The sequence below is a fragment of the Amphiura filiformis genome, chromosome 2 (genome assembly GCF_039555335.1).
Source record: "Amphiura filiformis chromosome 2, Afil_fr2py, whole genome shotgun sequence".
Taxonomy (NCBI): domain Eukaryota; kingdom Metazoa; phylum Echinodermata; class Ophiuroidea; order Amphilepidida; family Amphiuridae; genus Amphiura; species Amphiura filiformis.
This window is the reverse complement of record NC_092629.1, coordinates 93,667,097-93,688,326: the sequence shown is the minus strand read 5'-3', so window position 1 is coordinate 93,688,326 and position 21,230 is coordinate 93,667,097. Positions and strand designations below refer to the sequence as shown.

General features: G+C 36.8%; 2 protein-coding genes across 3 annotated transcripts in view; one reads left to right on the top strand and one right to left on the bottom strand.

Moving 5' to 3' along the window:
• The window catches only part of LOC140146849 (uncharacterized), a 40,826-nt gene that overhangs the window by 7,041 nt on the left and 12,555 nt on the right, over positions 1 to 21,230 (bottom strand). The window lies entirely within an intron of this gene.
• The window catches only part of LOC140146851 (bifunctional polynucleotide phosphatase/kinase-like), a 30,351-nt gene continuing 19,943 nt past the window's right edge, over positions 10,823 to 21,230 (top strand). For both annotated transcript variants that reach the window (XM_072168741.1, XM_072168740.1), the window contains exons 1-8: positions 10,823 to 10,939; positions 14,137 to 14,309; positions 16,519 to 16,565; positions 17,359 to 17,940; positions 18,343 to 18,422; positions 19,084 to 19,141; positions 19,684 to 19,704; positions 20,160 to 20,246. In XM_072168741.1, the coding sequence (XP_072024842.1) occupies positions 14,156 to 14,309; positions 16,519 to 16,565; positions 17,359 to 17,940; positions 18,343 to 18,422; positions 19,084 to 19,141; positions 19,684 to 19,704; positions 20,160 to 20,246 (1,029 nt within the window). In that variant the 5' untranslated portion in view covers positions 10,823 to 10,939; positions 14,137 to 14,155. The remainder of the gene's footprint in view (positions 10,940 to 14,136; positions 14,310 to 16,518; positions 16,566 to 17,358; positions 17,941 to 18,342; positions 18,423 to 19,083; positions 19,142 to 19,683; positions 19,705 to 20,159; positions 20,247 to 21,230) is intronic.

Genomic DNA, 21,230 nt, shown 5'->3' with positions numbered 1-21,230 from the left:
TAAGTCACAGAAAAGCACACAATAGGCCTATCATTGCTTTATGTCTCTCTTCATTGTGTTGTCTCATATATCCCTGGTCAAATCCAGCTTGCAATAAATATAAATATGCTGATATTAACTCATGTTGGTTTAGCATTGCACCTGGCACCACTTGTCATAGTTAGATTACATGCATGTAGCACCAAAAATAGTGCCATCAGTTAGAAGTTATACCTTTTATATCTTGTTTGCAAGATTTTTAACTTAATAATTTTGCTATAGACCTACATGAATTGAATTTTTAATCTTTGATGATTCATTGATACTACTTTATAAAGTAGGCCAATGTTAACTGTAAAGTATGTTAAATACAAGATAATAGGCCTATGTTAGCTTAATAATAATATGTCACACCCCTTACAACTCAGTAGTAATTTAGGCATAGGCCTATACATGAATTGTCACTGAAAATTAATTTTACTGTCTTAACCATGTCAAAGAGACTTGGTCAAGTCAGTCTAAAGCAATATACGATGTCACAGCAGAGTACTAGTCCTCTTCATGTACAGGATCTGTGTTGTAAGGTAGTACAGGCCAATTTGACATGATAATTCAGGTAAAACAGGTGATTTAAAATAAATCATAAAGGATTGTGATATAGGGACCAATCAAGTATTAGATTTAAAATTCAATCTTACAGATCTAAAATCAAGTCTTTAAGATTTTAAATTCAAATTTATAAGATTTATTTTAAATCAAAAATTGATTGGTCCCTAATTGTAATCCTGTAGGCTTTATTTTAAAATCCTTGTAATTTAGAGTGTAGCCTAGTGACCTATTATCCAATGACCCCCAAACAAACCAGGTAGGCCTACGAGGCCTACTCAATGACCTTTTTTTTCTTATTTCCTGCTATCCAATGACCCCCCCCCTCCCCGTTGTATTTCCAAAGTCAAGTACCGGTACATACTGTAAATTTAGTCTTTATTCAGTCCTTATTATTTATTTATGTGTTATTTATCTATGTATCTTTTATTTATTTATCTATTGATTTATCAATTTACATTTAATTCTTTATTTTAAATATTATTAATTAAAGGAGGATTTCGTGATCCTAGCATCCTCTTTTTATGACATTTTTCAGTAGATATCCACGAAAAAAGCTTAGGCCCTATTCCCAAAATTTCAGTTGATTCCGATTTTGCGTTTGCGAGTTGTGCATGATTAATATGTGTATTACACTGCTCCATAGGCCACTGTTAGGCCACCAAATTTGGCGATATTTTCGCTAAGCGAATTAATCTGCAAGAAATATTTGGTACATAAACATTATGTAGCCAGAGGTATCTAGTGGTATAAAAATCTCAACTTTTTTTGGGAAAAGTGGGGGGATGAGGCTGTGGATCACGATGCCCTTTAATATTGTTATGATCCTGTAGATCATGTTTGATAATAATTATGCACGATTATGGCCCCCGGGGGGCACTCAACTTTGGAGGTGACGCATATGTAGGGCTGCTAAGACCCCTTTTTCAGCATCGCTGTCACCCAAAGACCCCATATTTTTTTACGAACACATGCTCGCTCCGCGCTCTGTCACCCGAAGACCCCTATTTTTCCATTTGATCTGTCACCCAAAGACCCTTACAAGTTCAATTTGAACAGCAACTTTCATTTATCACTGATTTTGTTACTTATTTTGAAAAAATAAAGAAATTTGAAGCCATTTAGAACTAGAAATTCGATTTTCGAGGTTTTTGTGGCGCTGTTTTGGTTCTCACCCAAAGATTCCATTTAAAAAAGGTCATGTTCTCACCCAATGACCCCATATTTTTTACATTTTGCTCTCACCGAATGCCAAAAATCATGCTCTCACCCAATGACCCCATATTTTTTACATGTTGCTCTCACCGAATGCCCCTTAGTGCGAAAGCGCCAGCCCTACACCTATATCCATTTCAAATTGAAGTGCCCCCCCGGGTTATGGCCTATATAAGATTTGTCTTATATCATTAATTTATGACACTAAAACAATTAGAGTAGCTAATATTCAGGGTAAACAAATCAACCACAGATTCAGATCCAAGGACGTGCACTCCGACAAATAGTTTGGTGAGAACAAATCATCCACAGATTCAGATCCAAGGACGTGCAATCCTACAAATCGTTTGGCGAGAACAAATCATCCACAGATTCAGATCCAAGGACGTGCAATCCTACAAATCGTTTGGCGAGAACAAATCATCCACAGATTCAGATCCAAGGACGTGCAATCCTACAAATAGTTTGGCGAGTACAAACCCACAGATCTGGGCCCAGAAAATATTGGTGTGGATATCGCCTCAGGGTTACTCAAAAAAATGTGTGGTTGACCCGCCTGAAATCTGCAGTTTGACCCCTACAAAGTTTTGATCGTATGCTAATGAGCCATATATAAGCCACTTGCTTGGTAAGAGTAATTATTCAGTTCAGAGTCTTTTGTTTATTCGGAGTCAGTTGTTTATTCGAAGTATTCGCAGCATGTTCATGATCATATACGTTATAATAAAACCTTAAGTGAATCATCAATGTCTTGCTCTTAGTTGTCGTGTTTCTGTAGGCCTATATTAGTTAATAATTGTGATACCCCAAAATAAGGGTTCGCAACACTGGTGGCAGCGACGGGATTTTGGACTTCAACACGTTTTCATAATTATTATTATGCAACCACTCGGACAAGAATAAGATGCCTAGAAGCAGTAGAAAGAAGAAGTCGCAAGCGCAGGCGGATTGCTATTCTTCAGTCACGGAGGAGATGGATGTTTTAAAGGAATAGAAACATGAATTGGAGAGCAGGAGAGACATCAAGGGAGCAATAAGAAGATGATAGCGTTAATAGCTGTTTATTTTGTACTTTTGGTCATGGTGGGCAGGGTGACCACCATGACGGCATGGAGTATAGCGCCAGGAAAACAAAGGCTAGTTGACTTTTCACGACATGAAGTTAAGATATTCAGGAGAAATGAAGCTAATGTTAGACACAGTAAGGGAAGAGCACTAGCAGTAGTGGAAAGAAGAAAGGGAGTGAACTACCGGTATGAGATAGTGAACAACTCAGTCTCTATAAATGTACCACGATTGATTGGGTCCGTGGTTAAATTCGACGTTAATACGACGGAAAGTTAAGTGATGTTTAAGGTGGCTGTGTACTCTCAGACATGCATGTAGTAAAAGTGCAATAACTTTGTAATTATTCGCGCAAAACATATAAAAGTATACATTTTATGAAGGCAAGACATCAATAAATCTTAATATAAATACAGATTTGGGGTAAAAACAACAATTTTGAAGAAAATCACAAAAAGTGAGTTTTTGGCAATATTTGTTAGGTACATCATAACAAAAAACACTCTTTCCAAAATATTTTATTTTGTTTTTAGCTCAATCTTGAGGCTCCATTGCAAAAACGGTTTTTTTATTTTTTTGATATTGGCCTTATTTTTTGACATATTGACCATATAAGGCATCAAAATGAACTTTTTAAAATTCAAAAATGCCTATTTGCACAAAATGATGCCCAAAATCGGAAATAGACCAAAATATAAAAAAATGAGAAAACCGTTTCTTGAGTCGATCATGCTTTTTACGACGATCATATTTGCTTACCTATAGATGCTGTATTTATTGAGTTATCGTGTACCTAAATCGTCATTTTACCGAGAAAATGAACATTGAAATAATGGCCGTTGAAGTTTAAAGTGGTCACATTTTGCACTTTCATCGAATCTCACAGGAGAATGCGACAGTTTTCGTTTTTGAAACTTACATTACATGAACATCGGGTAAATCCACAGCCCCTTGAGAAGTTTGAGCAAAATCCATTCATAACTTGATATTTAAATCGGGGGAAAGAACTTGAAAAAACCCACATTTTATCAGCTGAAACGGAGCCATTTGACCACTAGGTTTTTGTGAAATCAGTGCTTCCGTGGTGTTTCCATAAGATGCGCCGCGCATACAGATAAGCGTCGCGTATTTGTGCGTTAACAAATTGCGCGATACGCAACGCGATGAGTTGTTGCGCGCGTGTACCTTGCTGGTACAACAAAGATTTTCTTTCCTTTTCAATTTCAAACACGAGTGGAATAGTGAAATAAAATCCTTAAAATATTGCAGTTGGAGTTTACAAATCTGGATTTTCATTCCTTGTATTTATAAAAAACATAACAAGGTACAAACATATCATAAAAACTCAATTTTGAGAAAGAAACAATGGCTAGAGTACACAGCCGCGTTAAGTCAATTAATCAGCATGTAATTAAAACCCCTTGGATAACGATTTTGTATCAACAACAATTGTTTTGTTGCTCTTTGCATATCGCAAAATGCTGGCCGTTTTCTCAAAGTTTGAGAGGAATACTTCAAGTTTATTACGTGAAAGATACGCTCGCGTATTAAAATGAGGACGTTTCTATGTGGATTTATAGATGATGGAACTGTTGGAGCAGTTGCCAGAAGCTGTTGACCGGCATGGTACTGGTCTGGAGCAGCTATATGAGGGTTGACTTGGCCGGTCCCCTCTCGACTCTCGTCCGCTATACGTACGGAGGTTGATCACTGTCGGAAGACTCATTTTTATGTCATATAGTACAACATTGCAGATTGTTATTTGCAAGATTCACCACTTTCACATTGGGGAGTGTGCATCCCTGAAGATGGAACAGTTGGAGACGCTGTTTACGGATCTGTAAGTTCGACAATGGAGTTGCATTGGTACTGATCTGATATGAAAATGTTTCTGTTGACCATTTGATGTTGTATACTCAATTTGAAAAACGGAGCCAGTGTCAAAGTTATTTAGTAGTTAGTGATACTGATTGCTAAAGTATTGCTGAGAGCGATGTTAAGAATTGCAACAAAGTAATTGTACAAAGGAATGTGTTCCTATAAAGATTCTGGAGGATGCAGAGATTGATATCCTGAATCCTGGGGTTATCAGGCGAATTTATTGCTACGTATAAGCATGGAAGTACTAAGTAACAAATCTGCAGGACACTATATTTTTTGTGTGAATAAAGACAGAGTACGAATTTTATGAGAAATACCCGGGAGAAATATTATAAGAACATTTGAACATAGCCACGTCAGAACACTTTTCCAGATGAAAGTAAATTATTAAGCATAGGATAAATAGACATATAAGCGTATGCTGAACTTGGATTTGACTTTAAAATTGTGAAAGGATGGATATATGGAGCCGTTTTTGTGACAAAAGATGCCATGATTGTAGGCCTTTTCGCTTTTGAACTTGATGAGCATGCAAAGCACTGATATTGTTGGGGATTGTTTATTAACTGATTTGACTCCTGCGGAGATTCGAGGAATATATTATGACGGTTTATAAAAAGATGCGTACAACTAAATCTGGAATATTTTGGACATGTCATTGCAACGGAGATGTGTAGCCGATACTAGAAACGCTATAAACCAGCTTTTAAGTCCCCAAGGAAATTGACTTTACATTTATACTTATTTGAAGTTGACATTATGCGCTGAGGAGCTCAAAAGGATTATACTTATTTGAACTTGACATTATGCGCTGAGGAACTCAAATGGACGTTATTTATACTTATTTGACATTATGCGCTGAGGAACTCAAAAGGACGTTATTTATACTTATTTGAAATTATGCGCTGAGGAACTCAAAAGGACGTTATTTATACTTATTTGAACTTATGCGCTGAGGAACTCAAAAGGACGTTATTTATACTTAATATTTGAACTTTATAACGTACTGAGGAACTTAAATGGACATTATGGTATTAATGTTTTATACAAGTGTGTCTTACCACATTCCAAAATACCTGTGGTGTTACTTAGGTTATTGAGATACATCATGCTTTAAGTCAAATTCGTTAAACATGTTGAATTTTGTCACATGATAGGCTCTATAGAGCCCATGTGCGTGAAAATGCTTCCTTCCAATTCCGTTCAAAAAGGTATCTAAAGAGTGTTACAATTTCAGAAAAGTGTGATTATGTTTTGATTTGGACGATAAGATGTGTTTTGTTATATTTAAAAATGTTTTTATCTTCATGAGAAATAAGAATGAAGATGCGGAAAACAGCTTCAGACAAAACCACCGGTTCTCAGCTGGAACCAACTGTTTATCTATAGCGGTTTGTTTAAGTTGCGTAAACTTTCTTTCATTCATTGTTGTTTTGACGTTTAGGAGTCGCAATTTCCGATTTATAATTAATTTAGGATCATGATGTATCTCAACTGTTTATTGATAGTGTAATCTGCATGGTTTTATATGATTGATGTTTTCTAATTGCTTTAGAATCGTTGTTAAAAATGTTTACACAGAGCGAGGAAAAGTCAAAGCAGAGTTAGTTGTATACCAAAATTCTTTTCATGATTTCAGATTGCCACGCATGAATGGGTTGAATTCGTATTTTATGCTTTGACTTTAGTCAGCACGTTGCCGTTATAATTTAGCACATTTTATAGTTGTGTTAATGTTTTCATAATTTTGTGTTAAAAAGGGACATCTTTCGTGACATTAATTTCGGTTTTGTTTAATAGTGATAATTATTGAAACCAAATAATTATGGGTGCGATTTTCTTTCAAATTCAGATTCTATTGATTTTGGTTGTGCCGCTTTCCATTTTTTATACTTGATATAATTCAAAAGTGATTAGTATAAAGTCTCTTAAATTATTTTTTTGAAGGCGTTTTTGGCATGTCGGCGCTAAATCGCAGTAGGCCTTTTTGATTATTTTGTCTAATCATTTCATTAATCATTTAATCGAAAAGATGTTAAAGTTGCTACAGTCACGTGTCACAAGTTTAAGATTATGTAGAGTAAGGTATCTAAATATTTCATGGATATTACGAGAAGTAATTTGCTGAACGTAACAGTTGCTTTGCTCTTGCGTTGAATGGTTGTGTGTGCACGCATATGGTCGCGTGAATATTAGTGGTATATTGCATACACTACCCCAGCATGCAGTTCGATTAATTGACATGTTGTGTTTCTTGTCCGCGTTTTAGTGGACTCTGGTTCAGTCAAGTTCAGTCGATTCTTCACGTAATCATTTCGTGTACCCTAACCTTAACAGTAATCATATCCTAACCCCAGCTAACCCTAATCCTAACCTCAGCTAACCCTAACCCTGATTTCGTGTAATATTAAGGTATAACCCAACTGATCTTCACAATTGAATGTTCTAGATGAATATCGATCGACTGTATCAAACAGAAACAGTCTAAGGGATAAAGGTTATTAATAATCACTCGGTGATATCCGAAATGGGCAAAAGTCGTTCGGGCAGGTCCTATTTAAGCTTATTTAATTCTGTTTTGGATGATTAGATGTTTGAATGTACCTAATTCATTATCTTGTACGGAACAAGATTTATTTTTTCCTGGAATTCAGTTCATTAAGAAAAATCTGCTTTATTGCAATTATGGTTTTAATTAAGCTACAATGGCTTAGGATGGTTATAACGTACTTTGTACAACTGTGCCGTTACCACGTTCACAGTTTGGTTTTCGGTGTTTTGAAGTTGAATGACAATTTTGAAGACAAAATTATTCTAGTTACATTAAAAATTGTTTTAATGTATATTGAAAGAAAAAAAAATCATTGCTTAAAATTCTGAGGACCTTGCCTATGTTTTGTTGATATCTGGAACGACGCCGTTTATATAGGTTATACTACTAACTCTTATATAAGTTATATTCTAACGTGTTCAGTAGTTTTAGTTCTGAATAGTTTATTGCTTGGGGATATTTTTCGATAGTGCGCTTTATGTTTGCCAGATTTGGATCATTGTTCGTTAATACTAGTCTTTAATATTTTGATTGTAACTCGGAAATGCGTTTTGTTTGGGTGATGACGTTTGCTTATAGTGTGCAGTTTACTAATGGCTTGTTGATCTGTTGATGATTGGATAATCATGTTATTGATATAAATTGAGATAGACGAATGCTCGAGTTATTCTTTTTAAATGCACCAATTTGGATATGTTTGAACATACAGAATTGTTTGTTTTTTGGTTAAGCTACAACAAATGTATGAAAGTAATAACGACCATGAATTTGATGTTCATGCAGTTAGATTCAATTTTCAGTGAGCGCAATAACACGCATAGGGCCTATCGAAATATTTTCCCCATAGCAATTATCATGTTCCTACAAGGTAACTTTTGGGGATATTGATACAGACTTTTTTAACATAGAAGACGGCGTGAAACAGGGCTGTGTGCTTTCTCCAATTTTATTTTGCGCCTACATAAATGAGTTTGCTAAAATGTTAAAGGATTGTAATTTAGGTGTGCGTATCTGCGATGTAGAAATAGGGTGTTTGTTCTGGGCAGATGATATTGTCTTAATTGCTAATGATGCAAATGAACTTCAAAATATGCTTGACGTCGCCTCGTCTTTTTCGCGCACCTGGCGGCTTGGTTTTAATTATGACAAATCGAATGTTATGATCATAGGTAAAGAATCCAATAGGCAGGGAAAAAACATGCTCTGGAAATTAGGAGAAAGCACCATCTCTACTTGTGATTCATATAAATATCTTGGTGTCCACATAAACAACAATTTGTCCGATCACACACATGTTTCGGAAGTTATTAAAAAGGGTAATAGAATTATTGGGTATATTAAGTCAATCCTTGATGGTCAAGATGATTTCAATAGAGTTTATTATGGGGATATTCTATGGCGCTCTCTAGCCCTTCCGTGTATTAATTATGCTAGCGCGGTGTGGATTTGCAATGTAGCGGATACCAAAAGTATTGAAAATCTGCAAACTCAAATGGCGCGATCCATCCTGAAGGCTTCTCGTAATACCCCTATCGCTGCTCTTTATGGGGACTTGGGCTGGGAGTCAATTGCTACTATTCAAGATCGCATCAAGGTAAATTTCTATGCGCGCCTTAATTGTATGGACATGCATCGATGGCCCAAATTACTGTTCAATGCATTATTAAGTCTTGACTGTAATATCGATCAAATTAGATTTAAATGGCTGTCTTCTGTCCGATCCGCTCTTAATAAATGCGATTTAGACTATATTTTGGGTACGATTCAACAGCAAATCCACGCTGGGCAAAAACGTTTTTTAAGGAAGCCAACAAACAAATGTACGAGAGTAATTGGTATGATAACGCCAAAGCTAAATCTTCTCTTAATGACTATGTTTTGTATAAGAAAGAACTTAGAATGGAGAAGTATCTTTTGGAAAAAAACGATTTCCACGGAGCAAGTTTCAAATTTAAGGCACGGTCTAACACTCTTCCCCTTAATGGTAGAATTCATTCCTGGACTGTAGGCATGGACGAAAATTGTCCTTTGTGCAAAAATGGTACAGAAGATCTTCGCCATTTCCTCTTTACATGCACCGCCCTGAATGATATACGTACTGAAGAATTCTCCGAGCTAGAGCGTAATCTTTCGGACCAGAATTTAGAGATGTTCTGGCAATTTTTTATGGCGGGGGACTTGGATGTAAAACTGTGCCTTATGTTGGGAACCCCCTGGGACTGTGAGAATGAAAAAGTCAACAATTGTTTTGATGTGTCTTGCAAAAGTTATTTAAAACGTGCATGGTCTTTGAGATCCTCTGTCTTGAAGAATATTTAATGTCCATTAATTGTCATGTCATGCCAGTATGTAATTTAATTTTATATTTTCATTTTCTACATTTTGTTTTATTTCCTGCTAACGACCCATTTCAAACCAACTTGGGTTAAGACAGACAGTTTCTTTTGCTTTCGTATTAATGCCACAATTTTACATGTACATATTCATTTGTCTTTTTAATTTGTTTCTTGTATTATAATGTTGTTTTTGAACGCACCGCTGGTTAGGCGTGTGCCACTGATACAAAAGTGTATGTTCCAATAAATAAATAAATAAATAAATAAATAAATATATATATTTTTTTTTTGTTGACTTTACACTTTTGGTTGTAAACGATTCGCTAAGAAAACTTTTACTCGTGTCAACAATGGGGACATTGTCCAATCTAAGGAGAGGGCAGTGTTATGATCCTGTAGATCATGTTTGATAATAATTATGCACGATTATGGCCTATATAAGATTTGTCTTATATCATTAATTTATGACACTAAAACAATTAGAGTCGCTAATATTCAGGGTAAACAAATCAACCACAGATTCAGATCCAAGGACGTGCACTCCGACAAATAGTTTGGTGAGAACAAATCATCCACATATTCAGATCCAAGGACGTGCAATCCTACAAATCGTTTGGCGAGAACAAATCATCCACAGATTCAGATCCAAGGACGTGCAATCCTACAAATCGTTTGGCGAGAACAAATCATCCACAGATTCAGATCCAAGGACGTGCAATCCTACAAATAGTTTGGCGAGTACAAACCCACAGATCTGGGCCCAGAAAATATTGGTGTGGATATCGCCTCAGGGTTACTCCAAAAAATGTGTGGTTGACCCGCCTGAAATCTGCAGTTTGACCCCTACAAAGTTTTGATCGTATGCTAATGAGCCATATAGGCCTATAAGCCACTTGCTTGGTAAGAGTAATTATTCAGTTCAGAGTCTTTTGTTTATTCGGAGTCAGTTGTTTATTCGAAGTATTCGCAGCATGTTCATGATCATATACGTTACAATAAAACCTTAAATGAATCATCAATGTCTTGCTCTTAGTTGTCGTGTTTCTGTAGGCCTATATTAGTTAATAATTGTGATACCCCAAAATAAGGGTTCGCAACAATATCTAAAAAAATCTCTACCGCCCAATATTTCATGTAAAGATTATACTTCGTGGTGTGCACCCGGAAACATAATTGCCTACAGTCTGTGTATAGTGGACTGACCTTTCCGATTTCCAGATCGCGCGAGTTTGATGACAGTTTCCGGCGTGAAATTTATTGAATTTCTGCAGAAAAATAAAAGAATCCCGGACAAAGCACAGCTAATGTAGGTGTACCATTTCATGTTATTATATTTCATACTTTATATTTTAGTTTTTATTTATTTAAAATTGGTAATTGGTGGCGCAAGGCGCACCATTTCATTTTGCAGCATGTAACATTGCATTGATGATTGAGTGTTGTTTCTGTTGTAAAATAATTTTGATGAATTTAAGCTTAACAAAAAATGGCATTCCTTTACTTTAGGTTTTTTTATTTTTACATGTAATAGCTGCCTTCTACACTGGTTAGGGTTAGAATTTGCTCACCGATAGCTTCACATTCTAGGCTAGAGACCTTTGCATTCAAAATCTAGTCGGATTCGCTGAAGCATGACACCGTGTAAAGCAATGGAAGGTCAGAAGTAAACACAGCCGATCACGACAGGCGATTGCATCAAAAATGTTGCTCAAATTACACTTCAGCAAAATTTTAGACTGTCCAAAATACGCAAATCTTGCTCAAAAGATACAGTTGACTCATCGAAATAACTTTCATTCAAATTTCAACATTAACAGAATAAATAACCTCCGGTGTAAAAAATTGCACCGCTGTCCGACCGAAAAACCATAGTAAAGTACTCTAGCATCAAATGCGTAACTATCGTGTGCAAATTTGAAGCTAGAGTTCTCGAGCAAGGCAGCTATAACATGTAAGAATAAAACCCCCTAATCCTAAAGTAAACATGGTAAAGAAACGCCCAAAAAATTGCATTTTTTTTACATCTAAGTAAGGTGGGTTTTGTTTTGGGCCGAGGTATTTTCTTTCTTTCTCCCTTTGTAGTGCTGACTTCAAATAAGCGAAGATAACTCGCACTGCGGTGTGCACATGAGTCGTCTCATAGGCGACAGAAAATGAATTACGGTGTATTTCAAAACAAAACCCGACAATTTCACACAATGAACTCAAAATAGATGTGCAAAGTTATTATTGTCATTCATTACCTGATATTGAACAAATCAAAATGACATTTTATGTTATTTTATGTCATAAAACGCTGTTAAACATAACCAGTTTTAATTAATTATTGTTATTACCTACAAATGTACCCCACAAAACAATCGACCAGGCAAATTTAACATTCGTGTTGACAACAAGAGCTACCAATCAGAGAAGTGCGTCAGCATCGCGTAGGCGCGTGCGTTGCCACAACGCTTAGCGTTCATGCGTATGCACGCACACGTGAGCAGAAGTCATTGTAGCGCATCGGGAATCATTGTGAGTTAGTACGCCGTCAGGCAATCAATTTCTTTTTAAAATTGGAATCATATTTCTTCATATTCAAGAATATTTATGATCCCCTTTCAACCTGCAGATTAAAAAAGGTACAGTATTTATGTGTGATGTTTTCTCCAGTAGTTTTTCACTACGCCCGTTTATTGTGTAATGTGTAAATATTAATATTTTTGTGTGATTTTTCTGGTTTTGGGGTTTTTTTCTTTGAAAGTGAAAAAAAATCTAATGCGCAAAGAAAGAGCTCTTTCAAAAACGAAATGCGAGCGCGCTACAGGAAACAAACTTTTTTTTTCTTTCATATTTGTTATTTTTAAAACTACAATATGTTTATATTGTAAAACTAGTACATATGCAGTGGTGTCAGCAGATTTTCAAAACTTAAAAAGTGTGGGGGGGGGGGGAGGATATTTGCAGGTCTCGATTCCATCTGTACGTTTCCCCAGACTGACTGACAAAAGTGGGAGGGGAGGCTTGCCCGACCCCCTAACTTTGTAGGTACACAGTTAAAGTACGGTATCATGCGTTCAGGTCCACAATTTTAGTGTCATCTTAAAGCTGTCAAAAGTTTTGTTGGTCTGGAGTAATGAGAATCAGGGTTGCCAAAAGATTTCAGCCCGAATCGCGGGTCAAATAATTGAAAAGTCGCCCAATTTTTCTCTTTACCATTGGTTTCTATGGGGCAGGAAACTATCGGAGGTCGCGGGAGCCAATGTTGAAAAGTGTGCAAAATTTTTTCTTAACCATTGGTTTCTATGGGACAGGAAATTGTCAAAAGTCGCGGGAAAAATCTTCAAAAGTCGCCCAATTGGGCTACCAAATAGCGGGTTTGGCAACCCTGATGAGAATGGGAAGGGTGAGCCAGTAACACCATGGCTGTCGAAATGAGAGCTCTTGAGAAAAAGAAAAATTTGTAACTTGGCCTAGTTCTTTAGTGTAGCCTCACCTTGATCTTGAGTTTTAAAAAAAAATGCTCTTTCGCTCAAATTTGGAAAAATTCATGTCTTAGCTCCACAGCCTGTGATAATTTGGCCCTCAATTTAAGTTCACTAGACCTAGTCAGTTCAGAAACCCCTATTTTACTCGAAACTCAGTTCTCAGTTTTTCCCAAAGTTTAGAGCTTGACGCTGCGCACTGCTACCAACATTTAAGTTGAGTGTCATCCCCAACAATTTTACAAAACATCAATTTTCTGATTTTTGCCCTTCTAGATTTCACTCCAACCGTGAAATGCGTTTTTGTGGTTGGGCTGCAAGTGTGCTGACAAATTGCCTTTCTACACATGTGCGATTCAATACTGTGACTAGGGAAATACACCCCGGTGGGTTCAGTCTTCACTGACAATGTGTACGCATGATGGTTCCAATTAGGGGTACTTTTCAAGAAATGTCCGCGGAATTTTCGAGGACAAAATTGTTCACGATTGTCCAAATTAGGGGTGTTTTGGAGGAAAATTGTCCTTGAAATGAAAAATAGGGGGTATTTCTAGGACTTTCATCCGCGTTTTACCACTACAGTTTTGCTTTTTTATATTTGTTCTGTCTGTTTTTAAGTAGTTCCACACAAAATTGATAGAGTATTTTTTTTTTTATTTAATTATACTAATTTCCCCGTGAAATAGGGTGTAAAACTTCAAAAGCGTCCTTGAAATGGTAAAAATAGGGGTATTTATTTCAGAAAAATGTCCTTGATTCCTCATGATAAGGGGGTGAAATGAAAATGCATCCTCAAAATGATCAAAATAGGTATTTGGTATTTGGGGGAAAATTTTCCTTGATTTTGCGCTAAATAGGGGGTAAAATTGCTGCAAATGTCCTTGATTCCCCATGAAATAGGGGGTCATTTTCAAATCCTGGAACGGTCATACGTCCTACCTTTAAATACAAACTGAACCCACCGGGAAATACACACGCTTGAGGTGAACCAATGTTTAGTACTTATCCTTTCATTTTCGTTTTAAATCTGTTGCAGTGACAGTGCCTAATAAAGCATGACAGCTACACCTATCGTATGTCGCTTGATTCCCATTGAGGAAGACTATGTTGCAGATAAGATAGCTGTGGAGCTTCCTGATAAGGAAACTGTAATTCTTGGCAGAAATGCTACTACGGGAATCAAGGACAAGAGACTATCCAGACATCAAGGTAGGTCAGGTTTTTAAAACCTTAATGCTCTGCGTGCTACATGTAGTCATAAGCTTCAACATAAAAAGTTTTGAGAAATTTTCTCAAAATATCAAAAGCTATCTTAAGAACCACTGAACCAATACTAGGCTTGTTTGTACTCATTTTAATGCATATTTCATGCTGATTTCAAATATGGTCATGAACATTTACAATTCTGAAATTTTTGAAAAATTCAAATAAAATTGGAAACTTGTCGTCTGCAGTCGACATCCGCATAGAGAGAGTTAATAATTATGTTATGTAAATGTTGTTTTGATCCCTGGGCCAGGGAAGAACAGATGATTAATTGTGTTTTCAACTGATTGAGTGTCCCAGGTTAAAGCGCGAATACAATATTGGCGGCTTTGATAGCCAAGATTTGATGACAATGACAGAAGTTGTAGATTCGCTACACAAACACAAATATTGCATCGCCAAATGCTACACATTTTTTTTTTTTGCATAGCAAAATAACTGTGATGCAAAATTTGGAAACTGCTATGCAAACATGTGTTTTGCATAGCACAATCAGCTATGCAAAAAAAATTGATTGAATTCGAACCCTGATTACGTCTCATCCAATATTTGTCTTCTGTCTGCATCAGACATAGAATATCAGTGGTTCAAAAAATAATATCAAAAAGGCGTAGAGGCCATGGGTCAAGGAAGCATGATGTCCTTGAATTGTCCAGGAGGAGGAGCCTTTTCTCTATCGAAGAGATCAGGGACATACGACGCAGCTATGACAAAACTTCTGTGAACGGTAATAATTCCAAGCTTGTCACAGGTCAATACTTTTGACATTTCTTGTCCCTACCCCACCCCCGCCCACACTTTTTATATGAATTCTCAAGAACCTTCCACAAGAGATAGAAAAAAATCTCACACATACATCGTCAGATAAATATTTAGAGATTTTTTGTTTTTGTGTGGGTTTCAATCCTGGGTTTGAATTCATTTATCTATTCCAAAATGTCCATAACATTGGGAATCCTTCCAGTATGTTTTAAAGGGGTACTACACCCCTGCCCAATTTTGTGCCTATTTTTGCATTTTTCTTTAAAATTATAGCGCATTGGTGACAAGTAAGATATGTATATTATAGGGGCAAGGACTACAACTACTGCACTGGAAATTTTATTTCAGCACAGTAAGGCCGGCGTCGACAGGTCCTCTGTCGGAATCCTGTCGACAAAGTGAATTATGTCAACATATCGACAGAACTTCGTCCATGGCGACACAGTGCTCAGGCAATGGCCCAGTAAAACTTCGTCAGGCAAGCTCATTTTCGCTCAAAATATTAGCCATTTCCAATGTATTTTCAACAAAATGCAATGCCAAATCTTATCTTTTACCTACTATTTCGCCAACTTTTCTTGTTTAATATTTGCCTTTAGGGGTCATACTTTTGACAGTACTTTGCCTTGTTTTCCGTGTAAATTGTACACTTTATCGCTATGTGCTCGCTATAAAATGGCCATCTTGGTTTTTGCTGAAATTGCCGCTGGTGTTTCTAGATATTTTAGATTCAAATTTTTAAAATATTCCTAAAATCATGAAAAAAAATCTCCTGGTATTTTCTCGGAACCCAAATGTATGTCAACACTGTCGACATCAAGATACGAAATATGTCGACATGTCGACATCAAAAAACGGCGCCGACGCCTGCCCTACAGCACAGACAACATTTGTGGAGTTACAGTCCAAAATGAGGGAAAACGTATATTTGATCAATAAATCAAAAACTACTTGCCTTGAGTTGCTGAATTTTGAGTGCAGTAGTTGTAGTCCTTGCCCCTATAATAAACATATCTTACTTGTCACCATGTGCTATAATATTTGAGAAAAATGCAAAAATAGGCACAAAATTGGCCAGGGGTGTAGTACCCCCTTAATGTGAGTCTAGTTTAATCATGATTTCCTTGATTTTGGTGAAGCAAAGCAAAATAAATAATTGCTTAGCATGTGCAGGTATTATACATGTAGGTAGGAATGGCATGGAAAGTCATGTAAAGATGATGGTTCCGTGTATAAAAGAGTCAACCATATGCATGTTAAGTGTCAGAACTATTCGGAAAGGAAATAATCCAAATAAACAAAAATCGCAATAGACAACTAGACAAAGAAACCAAACACCCCAAAACACAGACATAAGTACTAAATCTTTTTCCACTTTTCATTTTGATAGTTGAAGTCACAGCTAATGCAGCCAAGAAGACATTGAAATGTAAACAGGTGAGCACTGATGGGGTCAAAGGTCATGGAATTTCGATAATTATGGTTTTAGGAATTCTACATAAATTAGAATATCAAGATTCATATTTGTGATTCGATCAAGCAAAATCAGTCAGAAGTCGGAAATATTGATTTTGAGATACAGCAAAGCAAAGGAAATATTTCCTTTTGTTTCCTGTTGTTTTGGAAACTCTTTGGAAACTCTTTTAAAATTGTTCATATCTGTGAAACTGGTTGTTCAATTTCAATGGGGTTTTCTGCAAAATCCAGCTTTGTAAATGTTTTTACTATCCTAGAAGAAACTGAAAATGTAATATTTCTGAGTTCTGACTGATTTTGTTTGATTGGATCACAATTGTGAACACAGTAAGTATGTTAACTTCTTTCCTGGCATTGATATAATATTGGATGGCTGAGCATGATACCATAACATATCGGATGAGTCATAAAAATATCGGACGAGCCAGCGGCGAGTTCGATATTTGTATGATTTAATCCGATATGTTATGGTATCATGTAAATGTTTATCAATATTATCATTATTAGGTTTTCTTAACTCCTAATAACCCTGAAAACATAATAATGAATAAAGTCGGTACCCAACTGTGCGATATAGCCACTGAAATTAAATGGCGTTTTTCTTCTTATTTATTTGCTTCATACTTGGCTCAGAATTAAAAGGGGGACATATCTGACAGTAAAAAGTAACATTTTGTGTAAAAGAAATACTGTATCTATTTCTTATGGATATGTTAAATACAAATACAATTTGTATTCATTTGTTATCCAACAGTTGGGATCGAACCCATGTCTCATTAACAAAGAGATCTTAGCTCACGGAGAGGAAGATGACTTGCATGATGGCGGCGCCCTCAACTTGCTGCTCGGCAGGTTTCAATATAAAGTTGAATTTGTAGAAAACCCGGTATCCACTACAGCATCAATAAATGATCTGAAAGATGAGAAATCCACTTGCGCATCACCAGCTGAAAGATCCAACAACGGTGACGGAGCGGAGAAGGAAGATCAACCTGAATCAGCTCCCAAATCACAAAAGAGACCTTTTTCTGAAGACACTCCATCATCAGATACCCAAAGTCTGGCCAAAAGAAGTAAACTAGAGAAAAGTACAACCGGTAATGGTGAGAGCGTCGATGACAAGCTAGCCGCTTTACGCAAACAAGCGGAGAAGTATGAGAAGAAGAAGATGACATCGCCGCAGAAGAGTAAGGCAGTTGCAGATAGTACAACACGACCGGTGGTGCAAAAAGAGGCCGAGAAATTGAAGCAAGGTGGTGCTAGTAAAGAAGCTGAGTGGCTTGAGAAGGGTTCGCTTGTTGTGTATGACAGTGGCGGAGTCAGGCCAGGTAATTGGGTAAGTGTGATGGAATGGACGAACCCATTTGAAATCTACACTCCCTGTGTGGGAGATTAAGGTCATGTCTTCCATATGGGGTGTAAACCAAGGGGGGGTCAACTTCTCAAATGCCACTCAAATTTGTCTGTTTTTCACAAATCCCTAGATGTGGGGGTTGTAGGTTTTTCACAAAAAATCTTTATAGACATTTGTCCCAGTTTTGAAAAAATCTCCATAAAACAATTAAAATGTGATGCTTTTTTACAGAAAATCCATTTTCCAATTTTTTTTAAAATCACCCTAAAAGAGCAAAATGTGCCTGCCCAGTATGGTAATACTTAGTCGCAATTTGAAATTGAAGCAGACTTGTCTCCATGTAAACAGGGTCTTCATGTATGTTATTGCTTTGTTTTATTTCAGATAGCAGGATTTGATATGGATGGCACCATCATCACCACACAATCAGGCAAGGTTTTCCCTACTAGTATTGCTGACTGGAGGTGAGTAGAATTAGGAATAAACAGAATTCAGTTGCTTGGGCATAAAGGAATAACAATTGTTTGTTTTTATATTATGACCTCCAGCAATAGGGCCAGATTTTTATGGGGGAGGGGTCAAATGAATTTCTGGGAGAGAGGAATTGTAAAAAAAATTGCATAAAATGTCTAGCTATATTTTGGCGAACTATGAAAGTTTCCCGAAATTCTTATTTTAAGTCATGGGTAAGTAGGGGGAAAGCCAAAGATTTGGTGGAACATGCCCCCACTACCACCACCACTGATAATATTAATATGATCAATGGCCCCTGACACTGATGGCTCACTCTATTGGTATGTACCTACAGAGGGAAAACTGGGCACGGTGGCTCAGTGGTTACGGCCTTCGAGTCCCCGTCCCGCCACCGTGTTGCGCCCTTGGGCAAGGCGCTTTGTCACGCTTGCCTCACCCCACCCAGGTGCAATGGGAAGCTGTTAGGGGTAGTCACAGTTGTTGTACTGTGACTACCCCTAGGCAGCAAACATGGTTCCGACATATTCTAATAACGGCAGAATAAATGTAAAGCGCTTTGAGGCTGTTTACAGCATAAAGCGCTATATAAATATCTACATTTTTTTATTTTTTAAACACTCAAAATAAAGTACTACTTTTCATTTATTACAGAATTTTATATCCACAAGTCCCAGGAAAGTTAAAAAAGCTGGTAGCAGATGGATACAAGGTTAGTATTAGTGAAAACTTCTTTCACTCATAAATACGCTAAAAGAACACATGCATGCACGTCCCATCAGGGTTTTCTTGAAAATGCATTTTGCTGAAGGGGTATTCCATTTTTTTACCCTTTCAATTGTGAATTTTTCGTCTGAAGGGGTATATTCTAACAATGTGTGTCTCAATTTTATTGAATTTCACTGAATTGTTCAGTGACCTATTTTTTTCCGCCAGGGCACTCAAAAATCCAAAAAGTTGGGGTCGTTGTTGGGTGGGGCTGGGCCACAAAACCCCCTCACACATATTTTTCAGTGATAAAAGGGTGATGGCAAAGAGTAAAATGCCATTAAAAATACTAACAATGGGACGAAAAATTGGCCAATGGGGTGGCAGAAACTGCTGACTTATTTTGGTTGGAATTAAATAATCTTGGTACTCAAATGGAATAGCATACTTTGTGGTGTGGGGCTATATGATGTAAAGCAACCAAGTTACTTTTTCTCTTGAAGAATTTCTTTTTAAATAAAATAAATTCTGTTGTCTTATTTTCAGATTGTGTTCATCACAAATCAGGTGAGTAACAATCTATATATAGACCACTTGACAAGTGACGTCATTATTATTTCCATAATTTTCATTTGAAATTTACCAATTAAAATATTAATCATCAAATACTTCAGTACCATAATTTTTTCCCATTGGTAACTTTACCCACATGCTTTATATTTCGCTTAACATTTCACTCCCACGCTTTTTAGAAACTCGCCCTTTATACAGCAACATTTTAACCCTACCCTTTTTTATAGATGTTCAGAATTTCAAAGCCCCACGCTGTAGAAAGCTTGCGAGACAAACAGTATACGTTCCATCTTCCATGCGCATGTCAGCCACTGCATCTACTCTTCCTGCATTCCTCATTATACTCTCATCCCCAGAGTAAACATATTCTGATGTGTCAATGCGTATGAATGTCTTAAATGGAAACTTTAAATGTTTATTATTACTATTATTATTATTTCTTTCTTTAGCTTGGAGTTGGAAGAGGCAAGGTTTCCCTTAGCGACATGAAGAAGAAAGTCACCAACATTATCAAGAAAGTTGGAGTGCCTGTACAGGTAAAGCATTACACTTCCCATATTCCGTGCATTTGATCAACATAAGAAGTCCCAAGTTTTGAGATATTTTCTCAAAATATTAAAAGCTATCTCAAGAACCACTGAACCAATACTAGGCTTGTTTGTACTCATTTTAATGCATTTTTCATGCTGATTCCAAATATGGTCATGAAAATTCACATTTCTGAAATTTTTGAATTTTGAATGATTTTAGCAAACCTCCAAACACTTCACATCTGCATTATGTTTCAAACTTGTCGGCTCAATCCCTTCCAATCCTGTTTTCGATTGTTTTTATAATAGGCTATTCCTGGAAATCCACACACTTCTATGGGAGACATAGCCTTAATCTCCAACACAGGGAGTGTGAATTTCAAATGAGCTACCTGAATGGGTGACTACATTTGAAATCTACACCCCGTGTTTGGGAGGTTAAGGCCATATTTTCCATAGGGGGGTGTATGGATTTCAACTAGAATAGCCCATTGCCCATATTCAGAGAGGGTTGGTTGGCTCAGATGTGGATGGCTCCCGGGGGGGCCACTCAAATATAATGATGTAAGCATGCGTGACCAAAAAACGTGTGAAAAGGGGTGTTTTTTCTTGGTTAAGCACGCAGCGTGCGTGACGCGTTAAGGGGTAAAAACGGTGATTTTCATGAAAAGGGTAGTTTTAAAATCGTTTGTAACGCATTTAGGGTACCATTTTAATCCGCTTTTCAAATCTGCTGAAACTGCGATTCGAAAAAAGTTTATTCCAGTGCGGAATTCCCGTTCAGTATCCAAACCTAAAGTGTCACTATGTTATGCAAATGTATTTCATGACGACACGTGTGATTTAACCATGGCCTCGTACTTCTATGTAAAATATCGTTTAGATTAAATCAACGTGCATATTCATTATAATTAATGACGTCATATAAAATTGTGATGGGTATATAGTTCAGTGGACAAACGGGGAGACAAACGAAAATATCATGTATTT